The sequence below is a fragment of the Lissotriton vulgaris genome, chromosome 5 (genome assembly GCF_964263255.1).
Source record: "Lissotriton vulgaris chromosome 5, aLisVul1.2, whole genome shotgun sequence".
NCBI classification, from domain to species: Eukaryota; Metazoa; Chordata; class Amphibia; order Caudata; family Salamandridae; genus Lissotriton; species Lissotriton vulgaris.
Window position 1 is genome coordinate 1924915682 of NC_141693.1, and position 21354 is coordinate 1924937035.

General features: G+C 44.9%; 1 protein-coding gene across 2 annotated transcripts in view; it reads left to right on the forward strand.

Moving 5' to 3' along the window:
• The window catches only part of PBX2 (PBX homeobox 2), a 247366-nt gene that overhangs the window by 202048 nt on the left and 23964 nt on the right, over positions 1-21354 (forward strand). For both annotated transcript variants that reach the window (XM_086924519.1, XM_086924520.1), the window contains exon 7: positions 17894-17982. In XM_086924519.1, the coding sequence (XP_086780645.1) occupies positions 17894-17982 (89 nt within the window). The remainder of the gene's footprint in view (positions 1-17893; positions 17983-21354) is intronic.

Sequence of the window (21354 nt, forward strand, 5' to 3'; positions counted from 1 at the left end):
AACATGACAGCCATGTACTACATACAAAAACAAGGAAGCACACATTCCCTGCAGCTGTCTCAGCTCGCACAAAACATTTGAAATGAGCCACTCCACAAAATATATATCTGCTTGCAGAACACCTTCCAGGAGTTCACAATCAGATAGCCAATCTGTTAAGTCGACAGACACAACAGATTCACGAATGGGTACTATATCTGCAAGCTCTTCAACCATTCTTTCACAGGTGGGGTCATCCAGACATAGACCTGTTTGCCACACACGAAAGCGCAAAATGCCCAACATTCGCCGCCATGTTTCCACACCCGCTGTCCAAGGGCAATGCGATATGGATGAACTGGTCAGGCAGACTTGAGTACGCTTTTCCGCCAATCCCACTAATGCCACTAGTAGTATCCAAGCTCCGACAACAGTCTCTCAAACTGATCCTGGTAGCTCCCACATGGACACGCCAACCGTGGTTCACCACGCTGCTGGAATTCTCCCTAGTTCCAAACCAAAAACTGTCTCTGACACCATCCATGCTAACGCAGAACCATGGAGACATCAGGCATCCAGATCCAGGTCAACTGAATCTGGCGATCTGGCTCCTGAAGTCTTAGAGTTTGGTTACCTTAACTTGCCACCAGACTGTAAGAATATCATGAAAGAAGTCAGAAGACCTACTACTAGAGCTTGCTATGCCGCTAAATGGAAAGGATTTGCCATTTACTGCACTAATAATCAAATTGACCCTTTAGATGTTTCCATCCAAAATATTATCTGTTACCTTCACCATTTACAGAGATGTAATCGGGCATATTCATCTATACGTTTACATCTTGCAGCCATTGCGGCATATCTACAAAACAGACAACATATGTCGTTGTTTAGATTACCAGCAATAAAAGGTTTTATGGAAGGATTAAAAATAATTATTCCTCCTAGGTTACCACCCTCTCCAGTGTCGAACCTAAACATTGTTCTTACCAGGCTGATGGGGCCCCCTTTTGAACCTTTACATAAGTGTGAAATGTAATTTCTCACATGGAAAACAGCTTTCCTCATTGCTATTACCTCTCTTAGGAGAGTTAGTGAGATTCAAGCGTTCCCTATACGAGAACCATTTTTACAATTGCACCGTAACAAAGTGGTTCTAAGGACTAATCCTAAATTCTTTCCTAAAGTAATTACTAACTTTCATCTAAACCAATCTGTAGAGTTACCAGTGTTTTTTCAAAACCCATACTCTGTAGCAGAGAGAGCTCTACACACACTAGATGTCAAAAGAGCTCTTCTCTATTACATCGATAGGACCAAATCCTTTTGCAAAACAAAGCAACTATTTGTAGCTTTCTCTCCTCCACATAAAGGCAACCACATTTCTAAATAAGGAATTGCAAGGTGGATTGTTAAATGTATACAAATATGCTATCACAAGGAAAAACGCACATTAACAGTTCCTCCTGAAGCGCACTCCACACGCAAACTAAGAGCCTCCATCTTTCTTAGGGAACATTCTCCTAAAAGACATCTGCAAGGCAGCAACATGGTCTACAACACACACCTTCACTAAACACTGTTGTGTTGATGTGCAAGCTAAGCAGCAAGCTGCAGTAGGCCAAGCTGTCCTCAAAACTCTTTCAAACTACTGCAATGGAGACAGGTGACCACCGCTAGGGGCGATACTGCTGCGCAATCGATGCAAAGTGTAGAATCTGCAGCTCATATGCCTCGAACGGAAAATGCTGCTTACCAGTATGCATCTGTTCTTGGCATGTAGATCTGCAGATTTTTACACGCCCTCCCGCCTCCCCGGGACCTGTATCTGTTCCAGTTTTATCTTAATTAGATATACCCGCATGGCCATCCCTTCTTTATTTCTACTAACTCCATCATTTCCCATCATGGTGAAAAACAATATAAGGATGCAGTCGATGCCCATGCGCACTATCGTCCAAGGGAGGAGTCACCCATCTTGTGACCACAAAGACTTCTTCCAAGACGACAACAACATGCAATCATCCGAGCCCAACACCAGGTGGCGATCTAATGCTCAGTGTGAGACTCTGCAGCTCTACATGCCAAGAACAGATGCATACTGGTAAGTAGCATTTACCTTCACCCTCCAGTGACGTAGATTTTCATGTCTGGTGAAAGTAGACGTGGGTGTCGGCAGCATTGATGGCGCGCACAGGTATAATTAATAACTATACAGGCTTCTGTTTTTTTCCAATTTCGGAAGATTACTGTGGTGATATGAAGAATGCACATCCTTTAAACCAGTTAGCCCCTACTAGTTTGGGGTAGACTTGACCTAAATTAACTTCTAATCGTTCTCCTTCCCAAATCTTAAATACTGCTCCTCTCCTACTAAACTATGCTTTAAACTTCTACACAGCTCACAAATACAATTCTAAAAGCATAAAATAACTACATATCACAAACATACGCTAATTAATACAAATATATAAAACAATACCATTCGCAAACCAAATTGCTTTAACTTAAACAAAGGCGAGACCTATTGCATTTCCAATGCTTGTGTTTGTTTATCTCCGCCCTCTCAGATTTCTTAGGATAGGCTTGCTTATCTAGTCAGTGCTTACGATTATAAATACAGATCCCCTGAGAGAGAATGAATGGTTTCTTACCTGTATTCCTAGTTCTCTCTCAGGGGGATCTCCATTGAAATCATAAGCAACCCTCCCTCCTCCCTAAGGGAAGGGAAGAGATAAAAGTACAAATAATTATATCCTGCTAATTCGCTCGTCAAACAAAACTGAGTAAACTGCCACCTGCAGCGCGAGGTGTGACACTGGCGTTCGAGAGAGGCCTGTCAAGCTGCAGTGTCCTATTCTCATGGTTTAAAATGCTGCTGCCTATACACCTACATCGCTATATAATATCCTATCTCTTGCTTTAAAAATTCAATAAAATAGTGTTTGTGAAGGAGGTTTCTAAAAGGTCACTTTTTATTTTACTTAAGTGGCTTTTAAGGGTTTGTCCCCTTTTTCCTTCTAGATTTTAAAGTAATGCATTAAGATTGGCAATACAGCCTGTTTTAAGGCTGCAAAATGTATCATTTGTTTCACATATGTCTACTTGCCTTTTGGAATTAAGGCAAAGTGGATGGGACTTTGAAAGAGCTGCTGTGGGGTCCCTGCACTTGTGTGGGAATATTCATTGCTTCTGATTTCAGTGGAGATTCCCCCGAAAGAGAACTAGGATTACAGGTAAGAAACCATTCTTCATTTTTCTTTGCATTTTGGTATTTCTAGTTCTTATTTTTCCACTTCTAAATGGCTTTAAGTGAAGCAAATGCAATGAAAATAACACTAACACATCAGCTTCTACCACCTGCCAGTTTCCTTTGTTTCCAGTCCAATGTTTAAAGTATGTTGATGGGTAACACTCAGTTAAGTTTTCGGACAAGGTACAACATTGAAGAAGGTATTTTAAATGTTTGTCCCATGTGCTGCTGTAGATCACATGCTTTGCACACTCCTGCCATGTAGTGTTCGAAACAGAAGTTGGAAGTTATTTTTCTTGGTTCTTGAGGAATTGTTTTGAGGTTGCTCATAAATCCTTACGCGAAACCCACAATCCTGCAGCACATAGACTTTACCTTAGATTGACTGGTGTTGTCATACCTTTTGAACCTCTGACACTATACAGAGGCATACCGCTCAATTCCAGGTTTTCTACCCACAAGTCAGAAAGACTTTGTATGATTGCCGACCACTGTGGGACTGGACTGAACATATTGAGACAAGGTTGTATGAAAATAACCTGGCTGCACTAGAAGGCCCTTGCGCCCAGGATGCTTGGGACTCTCCTTCTACTGATAAAGAGAGTAAACTGCTGGTTAGAGGGTAGCCGCGGGCTGCCAAGCAATTGCGCATATCCAATTTGATGGGGCTACTGTTGTGATGGTGGGGCGTGCATTTTAGGGAACTATTAGGTGCACTATGAACAGAAGAGTTTTTTTAATTTGTTCCATTGCAAACACAAGTCCTGCAGCCCACAACCTTTAGGGGAACAGACACCTTATGGCCAGTACCAAAGGCAGTTTGTTCGAGGAATGGAGAAAAGACAAGACCACTGGAGGGTCAACAGCAACTGCTAAGAGACAATAGGAAGAGAACAAACCCTAAAACGCCAATAGGTGGTAAGTTATGAGGGGTATGTTTCAAGTGTAGAGAGAAATCACTTCTGTCAGCTGGGTGTTAAATATGTAATTCAACATGGATAGTACCTAGAACTGCAGGATACACACAGGCACAAGTATGAACAGAAGATAAAACTGTCACAGAAATGACCCATTCAGAAAGTCCCAAGAGAGAACAACCAAGAAGTGTACTTTGTGACATTTTTACCGAAAGCTGGACTTGACGCTGATGCCTATCATTAATATCCGATTCCTAAACAAGTTCATCACAATGCAGAAATTTGAGATGATCACACTGAGAGGTCATACCAGTGCTGAAGGAAGGAGACTACATGACGAATATTACCTCAAAGACACTTACAAACATTTCCTAAGGAAAACCCAGCACAAGAAAAACCTCAGATTACCACTTCAAAATGCTCATAGTGATGACTGCTCACTTGAAAAGGCAGGGGGAATAAATGTGTATCCCTACATTGATGACTGGGATGGTAAAGGCAAGCTCTCTGCAAAATCCAAAGACCGCATAGAGACAGGAATACAGACATTATGGAAACATGGAGAAATTCCCTACACCTCCTGTGAAAGAAAAGGTCTTCCTGCTGATGACTCTTAACTCAAACAAGAGGGTGGCTTCCCTTGTGTAGAAGAGAATCTTAGCATTTGCAGAGTTATTAGAAGGGACAGTCTCTGACGGTAAGAAGTGTGAATGCACTTTTTGGGATAATTGCACCATGCATCCCACTAATTCCATTTCACCACATGAGACCAGACCAAGTACAGCGGTAAAGCCAATGGTCAGACAGGAACTGGGAGGATCTAGTGGTTGTCAAAGAGAAATTACAGAGAGATGCAATGGTGGATTTTAAAAACATGTCACAGTAGGCAGGCTATTCAACCAGTTGCCCCTCCATGACTATGACAACTGATGCATCCCACACGGGATGGAGCACATACAATGGGAAGCTGAACATGAGAGGTCAGTGGAACCCTCTGGAAGCTGTCCAGCACATAAATGTTCTGGAACTCAGGACCGTGTTCTACACTGAACAAATGTGAGGTGGGGACAAGATGCTGTGTACTAGGCAGACTAGCACAGACACATTAAAATGTTCCATGCAGCCGTACACCAGGCATGCAGAACTTGGAAGCGGACCGGTTAAGCAGGCACTTCAGTGGGAGATCAAATATGAGAAAGTGCACAAAAGATTCCTCCAATGAGGTACAATACAAGTAGACCTATTTGTAACATGTGGAAATGTAAAAACGCTAAAACCTTGCGTCTAGTGGACACACCACCCTTCTCAAGGAAATGCCAGTCAATAAATTGGTCAAAGATTTTGGCATACACTTTTCCACAGATCCTACTACTACCTCTAATGAGAAACATGTGCAAGCAGACAATCATGCCATTGATAAGCCTCACAGTGGACTAGGGACTAGGTAAACCTGATTTTCAGATCTGGTGGAGATTGCATAGGCATGGTATGGAAACTAACGGTCTCACAAGACTTACTAATGATATAAGAGGGACACGTATGAGAGCCAGACAGTCTCATTTTAGAAGTGAGATTCCTGAGGTCGTTGAGTTAAGCTTCCTGGGCTTACCTCAAAGATGCATGAAAGTCTAATGGGAGGCCAGGAGAAGCAACACACAAATGTTATCCTGTGAAATGAGAGATTCATCCATTGATGTAGGAAGGAGAATTTGACACACAACCGAACAGGTAATAACCACTACAATCTGGTACCAAATATACCGCCTAGAGGAGAATCTTTCGAACACATCCATCAAAGTACATCTTGCAGTCATACTTGTATATACTAGGGGCACCCATGTGAAAACATTTTATTTAATCACACCAGTCATTCAGTGGTTCCTGGGAGGAGTACCAGAAATCGCACAACTGAGGTCAGCACCCACACAAATGTGAAACCTTAAACTTGTACTGATACAACTAAGAAAGGTACCATTTAAGCTAGTGCACAAAGTGGGACTAAAATTCCTAACCGTGAAAACAACATTCCTGGTTGCCATCACAGAGTAGGTAAATTACAGGCACTTACAGTACAAGACCCAGACCTACAAATGTGCAAGGCAGAGGGCAAACCAACTTTCTTTTTTTAACCTAAGGTGTGATAACCTATTACTATATTGTTACAATTGCTAGCCTTTTACCAAAAGCCAAAAAACACACAGAAAGAGCCTTACACAGATGTCAGAAGTGTAGTGTATTAGCTATAAGAAACAAGACAGCATAGGAAAGGATGTCACTTTGGTCTTATTGCACCGGCAACTTTAGGTTCACAAAAGGAACCATTTCAAGGTGGATAGTACCATCCAAACTTGATAAAAACTGACTGAGTTTTATTTGGAAGGAAAACCAAGAGCAACCGAAAAGAACCAGCCACCTTAGCCTTCATAGCTAATGCATCCATACATAACATGGGTTCTTTCTATCATCACACATGGAAATTAGCTTGTTTACACTGAGGCTGATACTCAACCTCTGCTTCAACGCATCAGAACATTTCAAAATGACAACTGTACAAGGCATCATCCTGCTGCTATGCTTTGGGGACTACGTGGCAGTCCTCTATGTCCAAGACATCCACTTCCACTTACCTATTGACCTGGCACACCACCAATACCTCAGGTTTTTGGTAAGTGTAAACCATTATCAGTTCAAAGTACTACAGTTTGGGGTCACAGTAGCCCAATAGGTGTTCTCAAAATGTCTGGTGGTGGTTGCTGCACACCTTTGCTATAGTTTATTTATGTACCTACATGACCAGTTGGTAATGAGCAACATCTGACAGCAGTTCACACTTAACAAACAACGTCTCTGCTCCACACATTAGGGCATATCTTACATTTCTACCAAGCAAACATAACCATTCTTAGAAGCAATGCTGAATACGATAACCGGCAAAGCGTACACCAACGATAAGAGTATGATGGTGTTTTAGAGAGTGCTTTCCCTCTACCAGACGTCTCATCCTGTGACAATGAAAAAGATAATAAAACTGTTGGGAGTGCTGGTGTTGTGCATTGCAGTAGTACCAAACGCTCAGTTGCACATGCACCCTCTCCAGGGATTCCTTGCATTACAAGGGTCACTAGCGACTGACCAGTGGGAAGATCCAGTGCTGGTGGAGCACAGAGTTCAGAATAAACTATTATGTCTAATAACAAGAACTTGGTATTGAGCATGTTAATTCTCAGTCTCCTTCCTCCTCACCACTCAACTTCCCCCCATTTGCTCACCAGCCAGCGTCCCCCTTTGTCATTGGGGTCATTCTGCTTCAAATCCTTCTTCTGGTGGAACACTTCGGGGGAGGAGACCACTTTTTGGAGCTGTTCAGGACTTATCCATAAACTTACGACTGGTAGTCACTACCCAGGTACTTCAGAAATACTTCCACCGTAGGGGACCCAAGTGGTGAACCTCTTTGCATTTCCGAGAACACAGTATTCCAATGTTTCACCTCCAGGTGCCCGTACTCTCAGGCCCTGGGCAGTGCTCTGAATGAATGGTCAGGGATATTTGCGTATAATTTTCCACCACTACCACTCATATCTTACTCTTACTCTGACAGAAGTAAGTCAAGCTCCCATTCGACTCAATCCTCAGCACCAATGTTGGTGAGGCATCAGTGGTACTAGCTATTTCTGGAGTTTCCTCTAGATCCACATGAGAGCCTGCCTCTTTGAGCAGAACTACTCCCACACGATAGCCAGTTGCAACACACCAACTTCAGGGTGCTGATTCATTGAATCATGCAATTTTGAGTTTGGGTACCTCCAGTGCCCAAGAGTGAATGTTAAGTGTTAAGGACTCCCAATAACCTACAACAAGGGCTTGTTGTGCAGCCAATTTGAGAAGATTTGTTCACTACTGCTGTAATTTGAATAAACATCCCCTAAGGCCTCAGTGCAAAATATCGTCTGCTACTTATTGCACCTACAAAAAGATTAGCAGCTTATATTTGTCAGAGTGCATTTAGCTGCTGCAGCTTGCAAAATCAACAACACCAGCCAGTATTCAAAATACTGGTTGTCAATGTATTCAAGTCCGCAAAGGTTGGGGTGTCCTTAGGGCAAACTTATCTTTTGCCCTAAGGCTGTCTAGTCTCCCCTGTTCCTTGCCATTCAAGCCATTCATTTGCTTGTTTTTTTCCCTCCTCCTCAGCCTGGAAAGGGCCACACTCAAGATTTCAAAAGATCCCTCGTGAATTATATTGAATTTACTAAACCCTTTAGAAAAACTGCTTCTTTATACAGCTTTAGGCAAGCCATGCTGGGGGAGGGTGGATCTTACTCCCAAAGCGCACCTTAACAGGACGATTGTCACGTGTATTTAAACCGGTTATACCTAAACCAAACACACCTACTACATCCACTTTCAAGGGAAGCTGCTATAGCTTTCCTCTGTAATATCCTGCATACAAACATATGTAAAACTGCAAAATAGACTATCGTCCACACATTAACTAGGCATTATTTGTTGACCTTTCCATCCACCAAGAAGCACAGGTCTGGTAAACGATCCTTACAATTTTCTTTTAAACGTCTTCCACTACAGCTTGCAAACCACCGCTTTTTAATCTAGGCAAGGCATATGTTGAAGATCTGCACATGGTATAAGTAAAAAACGTTACCTATGGCACTGTTTGCAGTTTGTAGTGCTGTTGAGTTACATGCACCCTTTCACCGCCCCTGGTTTGAGCTCAAGGTATGAAGTTTTTTAACCTTAACTTTCTCATAAATATATGTTCGAGGCATATGAGCTGCAGATTCTACACTTTGCGTTAGATCGATACCTGGTGTTGAGCTCGGATGATTGAATGTTGTTTTTGTCTTGGAATAAGTCTTTGTAGTCATGAGATAGCTGACTCCTCCCTTGGACGATAGTGAGCATGGGCATCGGCTCCATCCTTAGATTGTTTTTTTCCACCACTAAGTTCGGATGCAACTTTTCCACTCCGGTTCGAAATCTACTTTCCAAGGACTTCGTCGCGCACAACTTTCTAAAAACAACTTCAATATCAATATCCATATACTCAACTTCATCAGTTTGATTCCGGTCGTCAACTCGGGCTGTTGGTCCTACCCACGTGGTGAGGCCTACAACTCATGGAAAGGACGACATTCAAAAAATGCCCCGCGTGTGGAGCAGAATTTCCACGCAGCGACCATCACGAGGTGTGTAACCTGTGCTTATCACCTGAACATGACGACTCGAGCTGCACAGCTTGTGCGTCGTTTCAATCCAAGAAGACCATTCGAGATCGGAGGGCCCGTCGACGAGACATGCAGAGATCAGCTCCGGAACCGGTGGATATCTTCGGCGAATGTCCATGTGTCCCCGAGGAAGATTCCGATGATCTCCAAATCGTATCTGAGGCAGACCACTCAGATGACGCCATACCATTAGGTCAACCTGTGAATACGACAGCCCCTACCCCAACACCAACACCTAAACCAAAGACTAAGGCCAAAACTCCGCCTTCGGGGCCCAGTCTAGACCGAAACATAGCTTCGGAAGCCCCGCCATCGAGCCCGGCTCCGAAGGAAAATACTAAAGCCTTCCGGTTCAAGTTCAAGTTCAGTAATTTTTATAGCGCACTACTCACCCAGAGGGTCTCAAGGCGCTTGAGTGAGGGTGGGTGCATCATTTATCGAATAGCCAGGTTTTTAGCTGCTTTCTGAAGGAGAGGTGGTTCTGTGTGAGGCGGAGGTGAGTGGGGAGAGAATTCCAGGTTTTGGCCGCTAAGTAGGAGAAAGATCTTCCTCCCATGGTGGATCTATTGATGCACGGGATTGTGGCGAGGGCTTGATTGGATGAACGTAGTTGGAGGGTGGGTGTGTAGTCGTTTGTTGAGGCATTCGGGTCCTAGGACGTAGAGGGCCTTGTGTGCGTGGGTGAGGAGACAGAACGTTATTCTTTTGTTGACGGGAAGCCAGTGGAGATCTTTCAGATGACCGGAAATGTGAGCTTGACGGGGGATGTCCAGTATGAGTCTGGCTGAGGCGTTTTGGATGCGTTGGAGTTTTTTCTGTAGTTTGGCTGTGGTTCCGGCGTAGAGGGTATTTCCATAATCTAGTCGGCTAGTGACTAGTGCGTGGGTGACTGTCTTTCTTGTTTCGGTGGGGATCCAGCGGAAGATTTTTTTGAGCATGTGTAGGATGTTGAAGCATGATGATAAAACGGCGTTGACTTGTCTGCTCATCGATAGGGAGGAGTCAAGGATGAAGCCCAGGTTACGTGCATGACCTGTAGGTATGGGTGCTGTGCCTAGAGCCGTGGCCACCATGAGTCGCCCCATGCAGAGGGGGATGATCCTAAGATGAGGACTTCCGTTTTGTCCGAGTTTAGTTTTAAACGACTGTTCTTCATCCATTCGGCTACTTCTTTCATTCCTTCGTGTAGATTGGTTTTGGCGGTGTTAGGATCTTTGGTGAGGGAGATGATCAGCTGGGTGTCGTCAGTGTAGGAGATGATGTTGAGGTTGTGTTGTCGCGCGATGGATGCGAGAGGACTCATGTACACATTGAAGAGGGTGGGACTGAGTGATGATCCTTGTGGTACGCCGCAGATGACTTCGGTTGCCTCTGATTTGAATGGGGGGAGGCGGACTCTCTGGGTTCTTCCGGCGAGGAACGAGATGATCCAGTCTAACACTTTTCCTTGTATTCCGATGTTGCTGAGGCATTGTATGAGGGAGTTATGACAGACTGTGTCGAAGGCGGCGGAGAGGTCAAGTAGGATGAGGTTAACTGTTTCTCCGTTGTCCAGTAGCGTTCGGATGTCGTCTGTAGCAGCAATGAGGGCGGTTTCGGTGCCGTGTTTGGCTCGGAAGCCGGACTGTGAGGGGTCAAGTGAATTGTTGGATTCAAGGAAGGCGGCGAGCTGACTATTGACGGCTTTCTCGATGACTTTGGCCGGGAAGGGGAGGAGTGAGATGGGGCGGTAGTTCTTAAGTTCAGAGGGGTCCGCTGTGGGTTTCTTCAGAAGGGCGCTGAGTTCGGCATGTTTCCAGCTTTCTGGGAAGGTAGCGGAGTTGAAGGAGCAGTTGATGACATCGCAAAGATGGGGTGCGATGATGGAGTCTGCTTTGTTGAAAATGTGGTGGGGACATGGGTCGGTTGGCGATCCTGAGTGAATGGAGTTCATCAGGCAGATGGTGTCTTCAGTCGTGATTGGGTTCCAGGCGCAAAGGTTGCAAGAGTGCTGTTTTGGTTCGGAGGTGGGTGGAGTGGGTTGTTCTTCGGACAGGTTTCCAAAGCTGTTATGAATGTCGGCAATTTTGTTGTGGAAGAAAGAGGATAGGGAGTCGCAGAGGTCTTGGGAGGGAGTGATGTCGTTGGTGCCGGCGGTGGGGTTGGTAAATTCTCTGACGATGTTGAATAATTCAGGACATGTTTCCACTATGCCCCAAAGAAAGAGTTAGATACAGCACCTTTAACTCCAGTGCCTGTCCAGAAGGAGGACTCTTCCACATCACCTATGCACCCTTCTTCTGCTGTACCTCCTCTTTCACCTTCTATTCCATTTAACATTTCACCTCAAAATTCTCCACCTCAATCTTCACCTCCACAGACACCTCCTCAGAATGAAGATGAGTATAACATAGGGGATGGGGGAGACCCAGATGAGCCCTTTCCATACCATCCAAACAATCTCCTCCTGAAATGTAATATTGGGTTTGGACATCTACTTAATAGGGCTGCCATCTATTATAATGTAACAATGCACTCAGACGAGGCAGAGGAAGACTTTTTGTTGGACACTTTTGAACACTCACAAAAATCTGTTCAAGTATTACCCATGATTAAAGGGGACATTAGGCATGTCCCTGAAGTGTTTAAAGATTCTGTACGAGCTAGGATCATAAACCCAAGAATAGAAAAAAAGTACAAGTCCGCTCCTGGGGATCCTGCTTACATTAAAGGACAGCTACCCTTAGATTACCTAGTTTCAAACGCTAGAAAAAGAGCAAATTCACAGACATCAGATGAGGCACCACCTCCTGATAAGGAGATGCTTCAGGCAAAAGGATAGCTGCACCACCTAGCAATACATGGCGTATAGCTAACACATAAGCCCTCCTCGCAAGATACGACGGGCTCATTATGACCAGTTAGAAACCCTTTTACAACATCTATCTGACAAATATAAGGCACAGGCAAATGACCTCATACAAGAGGGTAAGCTTATTTCAAATGCCTCAATTAAGTGCACTCTTGATGTAGCAAACACTGCATCTAGAGCAATAAACACTAGTGTCCTACTTAGAAGACATGCGTGGCTACGCATTTCAGGGTTTAAGCAAGAGGTGCAAACAACCATTTTAAATCAACCATTCAACAAACAACAGTTTGGTCCAGAGGTAGACGTAGCACTTGGAAAAATGAAAAAAGACACTGATACTGCAAAATATTTGGGAGCTCTGCAGTCCACTCAACCAAGAGGCTCCTTTCGTCGCTCCTTTTACAGAAGAGGCTCCAAACAAACTGGAGCAAACAATTTAACTTCTTTTAAAAACAATACGCTAACATCCTCCAATAGAGTATATTTTAGAGGAGGCTACAGAGGTAATAACAATAAGGGAAGGGGTTGAGGTAATAACAAACGATCCTCTTCCCCCACTAAACTGTGACTTCCTTCACCTTCCCCAACAGCATACCACTCCTGTAGGGGGGAGAGTAACACATTTCCTACTTGTCTGGAATTCAATCACAACAGACAAGTGGGTAAGACAGATTATCCAGTATGGTTACTGCCTAGAGCTTACAGCTACCCCTCCAAATATACCACCCAGACAGCGTCCAATGTCCACGGTGCTCCAACAAGTAGTTCTCTGATTGGTGCAAAAAGATACAATAGAGTTTGTCCCATTGCAACATCAAGGAACAGGGGTATACTCACTATACTTCCTAATACCCAAAAAGGATGGAACACTAAGGCCAATTCTAGACTTAAGGCCTCTCAATCTGTATTTACACTCAGATCATTTTCACATGATCACTTTACAACAAGTGCTCCCATTGTTGCAACAAGGCGATTTCCTCGCTACACTAGACCTCAAGGACGCCTACTTTCAAATTCCCATACATCCTTCTCACAGGAAATATCTCCGGTTTGTGCGAGATGGACAACACTATCCATTTGGGGTCACAACCACACCATGAGTGTTCACAAAGTGCCTAGCAGTAGTAGCAGCACATCTCAGAAGACAACTCATCCGCGTCATCCCATACTTAGACGACTGGCTCATAAAAGCAGAGTCATTCACCAGTGTGTTCAACACACATCTCAAACAATTCAGACGCTGCACAACTTGGGGTTTACAATAAACCACACCAAGTCACATCTACAGCCCTGTCATGTACATTAATACCTAGGGGCTACCATAAACATCAATACAGCTCTAGTTTATCCCAGTCCAGCCAGTATACAGAGAATTCAAGCCTTAGTTACAAGGTTTCAAAACCAACACTTTCTCCCAGCGAGAGGGTTCATACAATTAATAGGCATTATGGCATCTTGCATTTTTATTGTGCCATATGCAAGACTGCAAATGCGCCCCTTGCAGGAATGTCTTGCACATCAGTGGAATCAGGCACAAGGACAAATAACAGATCTGGTGTTGGTGGACAGCCGCACACATCGCTCTCTGCAGTGGTGGAACACCAAAAACTTGTCCAAAGGGCAGCCGTTCCTCAAGCCTGTTCCACAGATAGTACTGACAACTGACGCATCCCTGACAGGATGGGGAGCACATCTACTCCACCACAAAACTCAGGGAAGATGGACCGCTCAACAAAAGGTGCTTCACATCAATCACCTAGAGTTGCTGGCGATTTTCCTAGCACTAAAGTCCTTTCAAGTGCACATAGGGAACAAAGTTGTCTTAATCCGGACGGACAACATGACAGCCATGTACTACATACAAAAACAAGGAGGCACACATTCCCTGCAGCTGTCTCAGCTCGCACAAAACATTTGGAATGGGCCATTCCACAAAATATATATCTGCTTGCAGAACACCTTCCAGGAGTTCACAATCAGATAGCCGATCTGTTAAGTCGACAGACACAACAGATTCACGAATGGGGACTATATCTGCAAGTTCTTCAACCATTCTTTCACAGGTGGGGTCATCCAGACATAGACCTGTTTGCCACACATGAAAGCGCAAAATGCCCTACATTCGCCGCCATGTTTCCACACCCGCTGTCCAAGGGCAATACGATATGGATGAACTGGTCAGGCAGACTTGAGAATGCTTTTCCGCCAATCCCACTAATACCACTAGTAGTATCCAAGCTCAGACAACAGTCTCTCAAACTGATCCTGGTAGCTCCCACATGGACACGCCAACCGTGGTTCACCACACTGCTGGAATTCTCTCTAGTCCCAAACCAAAAACTGTCTCTGACACCATCCATGCTAACGCAGAACCATGGAGACATCAGGCATCCAGATCCAGGTCAACTAAATCTGGCGATCTGGCTCCTGAAGTCTTAGAGTTTGGTTACCTTAACTTGCCACCAGACTGTAAGAATATCATGAAAGAAGTCAGAAGACTTACTACAAGAGCTTGCTATGCCGCTAAATGGAAAGGATTTTCCATTTACTGCACTAATTATCAAATTGATCCTTTAGATGTTTCCATCCAAAATATTATCTGTTGCCTTCACCATTTACAGAGATGTAATCGGGCATATTCATCTATACGTTTACATCTTGCAGCCATTGCGGCATATCTACAAAACAGACAACATATGTCGTTGTTTAGAGTACCAGCAATAAAAGGTTTTTTGGAAGGATTAAAAATAATTATTCCTCCTAGGTTACCACCCTCTCCAGTGTCGAACCTAAACATTGTTCTTACCAGGCTGATAGGGCCCCCTTTTGAACCTTTACATAAGTGTGAACTGTAATTTCTCACATGGAAAACGGCTTTCCTCATTGCTATTACCTCTCTTAGGAGAGTTAGTGAGATTCAAGCATTCCCTATACGAGAACCGTTTTTACAATTGCACCGTAACAAAGTGGTTCTAAGGACTAATCCTAAATTCTTTCCTAAAGTAATTACTAATTTTAATCTAAACCAATCTGTAGAGTTACCAGTGTTTTTTCAAAACCCATACTCTGTAGCAGAGAGAGCTCTACACACACTAGATGTCAAAAGAGCTCTTCTCTATTACATCGATATGATCAAATCCTTTTGCAAAACAAAGCAACTATTTGTAGCTTTTTCTCCTCCACATAAAGGCAACCCCATTTCTAAATTAGGAATTGCAAGGTGGATTGTTAAATGTATACAAATATGCGATCACAAGGAAAAACGCACATTAACAGTTCCTCCTAAAGTGCACTCCACACGCAAACTAAGGCCTCCATCTTTCTTAGGGAACATTCTCCTAAAAGACATCTGCAAGGCAGCAACATGGTCTACAACACACACCTTCATTAAACACTGTTGTGTTGATGTGCAAGCTAAGCAGCAAGCTGCAGTAGGCCAAGCTGTCCTCAAAACTCTTTCAAACTACTGCAATGGAGACAGGTGACCACCGCTAGGGGCGATACTGCTGCGCAATCGATGCAAAGTGTAGAATCTGCAGCTCATATGCCTCGAACGGAAAATGCTACTTACCAGTATGTATCTGTTCTTGGCATGTAGATCTGCAGATTTCTACACGCCCTCCCGCCTCCCCGGGACCTGTATCTGTTCCAGTTTTATCTTAATTAGATGTACACGCATGGCCATCCCTTCTTTATTTCTACTAACTCCATCATTTCCCATCATGGCGAAAAACAATATAAGGATGCAGTCGATGCCCATGCGCACTATCGTCCAAGGGAGGAGTCACCTATCTTGTGACTACAAAGACTTCTTCCAAGACGACAACAACAGGCAATCATCTGAGCCCAACACCAGGTGGCGATCTAATGCAAAGTGTAGAAATCTGCAGCTCTACATGCCAAGAACAGATGCATACTGGTAAGTAACATTTACCTTCTACATTACACCAGCAAACATAGATTGTCCTGCTTCATTAGTACACCTACTTACTCTCACCTGCGTGGGAAAGCAGCAAGTATAGTGGTCCTCATGCATTGTGGGGTTTGTAGAGGGATCACAAGCTTTCTCAAAACCTCTACTTTGAAGAAAACAACTTGCAACAACCATACCCAACCCTAGATAGGAGGGGGTGGAAAGCATGTGAATCTACAGCACTATAAGCTGCAAACCATGTGTTACAGTTTCGTAAAGTTTTCCTTTCTTTGCAGTTTGTTGGGTGGGCGAAGCTACTCTGGGCAAACTGAGAGTGAAGTACCACAATTTTACAGAAACAATTGTTTGGAACAATTTACTGTATGGACCCCACTGTCTTCACTCTGCTAGTATCACCTACATGTTTTCCTTTCTGCTCTCAGACTAGCTCTCTCTACAGCACCTATAACTCCCCAGGGATTGTACTGTTATTTGTCTGTCTAACTCCCACTCTGTTGGGTAAAGCGAACCATGATGGCCGCTCCTGCTTGTTACGCTTCCCCCATTTCAGAGCACCACTCTGAGTGTCCACTGTTTTTTTGCCGTACATCAGCTCCTGCCTGATGGTAGTTGCTGCTGCAAAAATGAGCTCAGCTCCCACCACAGTAAACCAGCAATGCATACAGGCAGCATCCTTGTTATGAGTATAGGTGGCCAGGTGCATGCATGTGGAGGGATTACCTGCTCTCCCACAGGAATGCACCCTTCCTTGTGTTACCCTCTGCCATTGAGGCAACTCCTGCAGGCTCTGTTCTGTTTAATATTATCCCTTGCTGATACCTATCAGTGCCTGCTAATGATGGAGGCAGGAACCGCAGAGGGTGTTCTTTTCAGCTAGTCTGTGCAACACATTCTTCCAAGTGCTCCCCCTTGGGAGAGGTGGGTGCTGTATGTGCTGATGCCCATTGCTGGCTTTTGTGACACTTTTTCTAAGAAACCTCGATTTGGCATAGCTGTTAAAGAAATCACCGCTCTTTCCTAAGGTTGATGTCATTGCCCTACCCCTGGTAGCACTTCTCTCCCTCACTGTTAACATCCTTGAACAATTCTCTGCAGCGACGTATGCTTGGAGATGCAAATCTAGCAGAGTGATCCAGTTAATTAGCATTGAGCATATTTTTAACTAAAAATAGATTGCTAAAATAAGACCTATATAGATTTAATAATAGTGCCAGAATGTATTAGTTTATTTATCATTGCTGGTCATACCTATAGGGCTTGTTGGTAGGAGAAGAGGGAGTGAGCTTGCAACTGACAACCAATAGGGCCAGAAAGAACCACGTGAGTCCCGGACGGTCCTAATATCTTACTTATTGGTTGGCAGGCTGCCTTGCTCAATCTCCTCAATGCCTTTCACCTAGTCCAGTTAGAAAAGGGAAGAAGAATAGCTTCTGGACTGTCAGATGGTTGTCTTGCTGATGGTCTGTGGGACCTAGAGGGAAGGTAAAGTGGTAAAATTCAATTGGCAGGAGGTAGTGGTGGATTTGCAGGGTGAAGAAATTAGCGCTTTAGGTTTGGTTCCAAAATTCATAAAGGGATCTATTCATGTTAAAAGGACTGCCAAATGAATATATAGTAGTCTGCTAATCCATGCCTCTGTCATTTTGAAAAGTTGAGCAAAGTCTGCTGTTCTGCATCTGCAGATTGAATGTTTTTTCTTGTTCCCTCATGCAGGCTCAGGTGGCTCCTTCAACCTTTCGGGCTCCAATGATATGTTTCTGGGAATGCCAGGACTGAATGGAGACTCTTACCAGGCTTCCCAGGTCAGTGTGACCTTGAGTTCGCTTTGTACTGCTTAGACAGTTCTTGGATAATGGGTGCCTTTGAAGAGGACTTTGAGCGACTCCTCGATGGCCATTGCAAGCCAGTTGCTGACAACTGTATGCAGTCGAGATCATGGTGGCTTCTGTGTTCAGTAAAAGCTATATGGTGCCCCCTACGTGCAACAAAGACCTTCCAATACCCTATGCTCACCAGAGTCTGTATTGTGACCTCTGCCTAGGTGTAGCTCTGTGGTGCTGGGTAGTGTCTTAATGCTACATAGTTGATCCTGCATGAAATTGCATCTACTTGTTGCTGATACTGCAAACAGCCGATGCTGTGTGTATTATGCTTGACTGTGCGAATGCTTTGGATGGTACTTTATGTAACTGTTGGTGTGTGTACTGGTCTGAGAGTTTGGTTACTGATGATATGTATAGCTGTGACAGTGATCCGAGTGTTCTGATAATCTGTGTCACAGTTGGTGTGTTTCAGTTGTCCTGAACTATGTTTGCGCTGTGATTGATGTCTGTAACTGTTGCTGTATGCATACGTGCTAGAATTGGTGTTTTTACTTAGTGACAGTGAGTGCAGTTGTGGTTAATGTGAGTGTTTTCTGAGTGATATCTTGTGTAGCCATTGCTTTGTGTGGGTCACAAGCTGCTTCGTGACTGACTGTACATGCCTCAATCTGTGATTCTTATGCAGTTGCCACAGAGTCCTCCTTTTGTGGAGGTGAAACTCCAGAGAATAGTACAAACAGGGTGTAGGTAGTGTGTTATAATCCCTCACACAGGTGGGAGTGTACTTTGTGACCTTAAAGAGTGGAGAGCTAGGGGAAAGTGATGGAGTACAGGACGTTGCTCAAAATAGCTGAGAAAGGAAGATCTATTATTTTATACCATGCTTCCTGCTTCCACATTATGCCCTGTCTTCTCACTGGCATCCAGTACACAAATGCACAAGGTCTCAAGCCAAAATCCTTCATATATAAAGATTTAACATACCAGGTGACTCGAGTATAGTATCCACAGGTCAAACTAGAGCTGAGACACCTTCATCCATTGGACTGCTGCCACACACAAAGAGCAGGAGGCTGTAGGTTGTAAGATGGATAGAGCCACTACCATACAATGTTGTGTTGCCAACTCAAAACATTCTGATAATCAGATATGGATACCAGCTGGCGGATAAGGTCCAAGAGATCATGCAACTTGCACTAGAACAGGTTAAAAAAAGGGCAAAGATTGTCCTCTAAGAAAAGAAGACAATTACCAACCCATGTCTAAAATCCGCTGTGGATGCTGCCAATATGGCTAGATGACCATGGGGCTCGGGTGTCACACAAGAAATCCAAGCAATTGTCACAAATGGTCCATGCACAAGGGAGGATCTGTGTAGGCCTGTGATGGATGATTCGCTGCTGCAAATGAAGGATAATGAAACAGTGTAAGAGGGAACATTGCAGTCTAGTCCATCTTTCAAAAGAGGTACACCGAGCAACAGTAGACCTACGGATCAGCCTGCCTTCCAACAGAAGCAATACCCCTATTGGTCAGTGATAAGGGGCAAGTCTAAAATGGCAGCAACTAGAGAGAGAGAGTGAGAGAGTGTTAGTTAAGGCCTAGTCCACTACTGGTTCTGACTCGTCTAACAAATGACTCGTACATATGTCACCTCCAACACTTAACATAAGGAGGGGCCGCATGCAAAGGTTTTGTTAAGGAGTGGTGTTATATTACCCCTGACAAATCGCTGACTGTCGGGCCAAGAATCCGAAGTCTTTGCAGGAACGATCCCGAAAGCTTTTGGAGGCCTGGCAGTCGACGCGGCGTCGTTCAAGATTGAGGAAGGTCTAAGGACCAGTCTCGGAGCCACCACCATCATTCGTCTTCCAAGTCTTCAAGATCTTTGGGTAAGTCGAAGCACCAGAAGAAGGTGAAGAAGTAGCGTCGCTCTTCACCTACTCCCTGTCTGTCAGGGGACACGGATCGTCGTAGCTCTCGTGCTCTGTCTTTGGAGCATGCACATCCCTCCTTTTCCCAGTACTGGAGCGTCCCCATCCCAGCTTCGAGCTTTCTACGAGGAGCTTCATAGCATCTTTGGGTAGCCCGACTCCGCTGGTGCGCCTTTGAGGGCCGTGTACTTTGGTTGAGGGCCCTGGATTTCGATGCTGGTGGCTGTGCCTCTGGAGGGCCCTCGAGGATCTAGGCCTAGATCCGGATAGTCGACCACACGGTACCTTCCCAACGACGCCCGCGGCGCCAGTCGTGCCCTTGACCGGCGCCTACCCCAGCCTCGGCAATGGCGCCGGAAGGCACTTTTGTGCCACTGTTCATTCCTGGTGTTCCCTTTAGGCCTGACTGGCAGCCAGAGGAGGGTGAGGAGTACTGTGGACCCTTCAGCTGATCAACTTGACGAGCCGGACTGGCGGGAAGATCTGGGTGACGCCAGTGGTGTCGATACCTCCCCAGATCTTAGCATGCTTTCTCCCCCTACTGTGGCTTCGGAAGAGGGAGCGTCGTATGCAGTGGTGCTGAGTAGGGCGGCTGAGGCCTTGGGCCTGGAGCTTCCTCCTCCTGACAGAGTTGCTTCAACCGGCGGCGGCTTCTTCAGAACCCCTTCTGCCCTTCAATGAAGCCCTCACTAACTGCCTTCTGGGCACTTGATCCAAGCCCAGCACAGGGGCCCCTATGGACAAGATGATTGCCCGACGCCACTGCCCGGCCCTGGGCAATTTACTTTTCCACTCCCAACACCCGACCCCAGAGAGCTTGGTGGTACAAACCTCTTCCTCTAAAGGTACATTCCCTGCTGTCCTGCCAGAGAGAGAGTCCAAGAAGCTGGACCATCTTGGGAAGATGATGTTTTTTTCCTCCAGCTTAGCACTGCGGTCTGTGAATACCGCATGTCTCTTGGGCTGTTATACTCATGCAGTGTGGGATACGGTTGCACAAGCGTTGCCACAGTGCCCAGAGGAGGCCCGGGCTGTTCTCTCCCGCGTAGTGGCAGAGGGTTGAGATGCAGCTAGATTCACAATCCGATGTGGGCTAGATACCGCCGACTCACTGGGCAGAATGGTTTGCACGTCAGTAGCCCTGAGGCACTATGCCTGGTTGAGGACGTCTGGTTTCGCAGCGTGAATTCTTTTCTGGATTCACATGTTGTGCATCATTCTGCCATCTAGTGGTTGGATCCGGAATAGTCTGTTTCTGTAGTAGGGGATCTCTGTGTATAGTCATAATCTAGTGAATAATCTCGCCCATGTGCGTGGACCCTGGAGCAATCAAAAATAATCTCTTAAAGTGTCAAAAAAATGCAGAACTGCACAGACACTTAAGAAAATTTAAAGACAGATAATGCAGCCTATAACC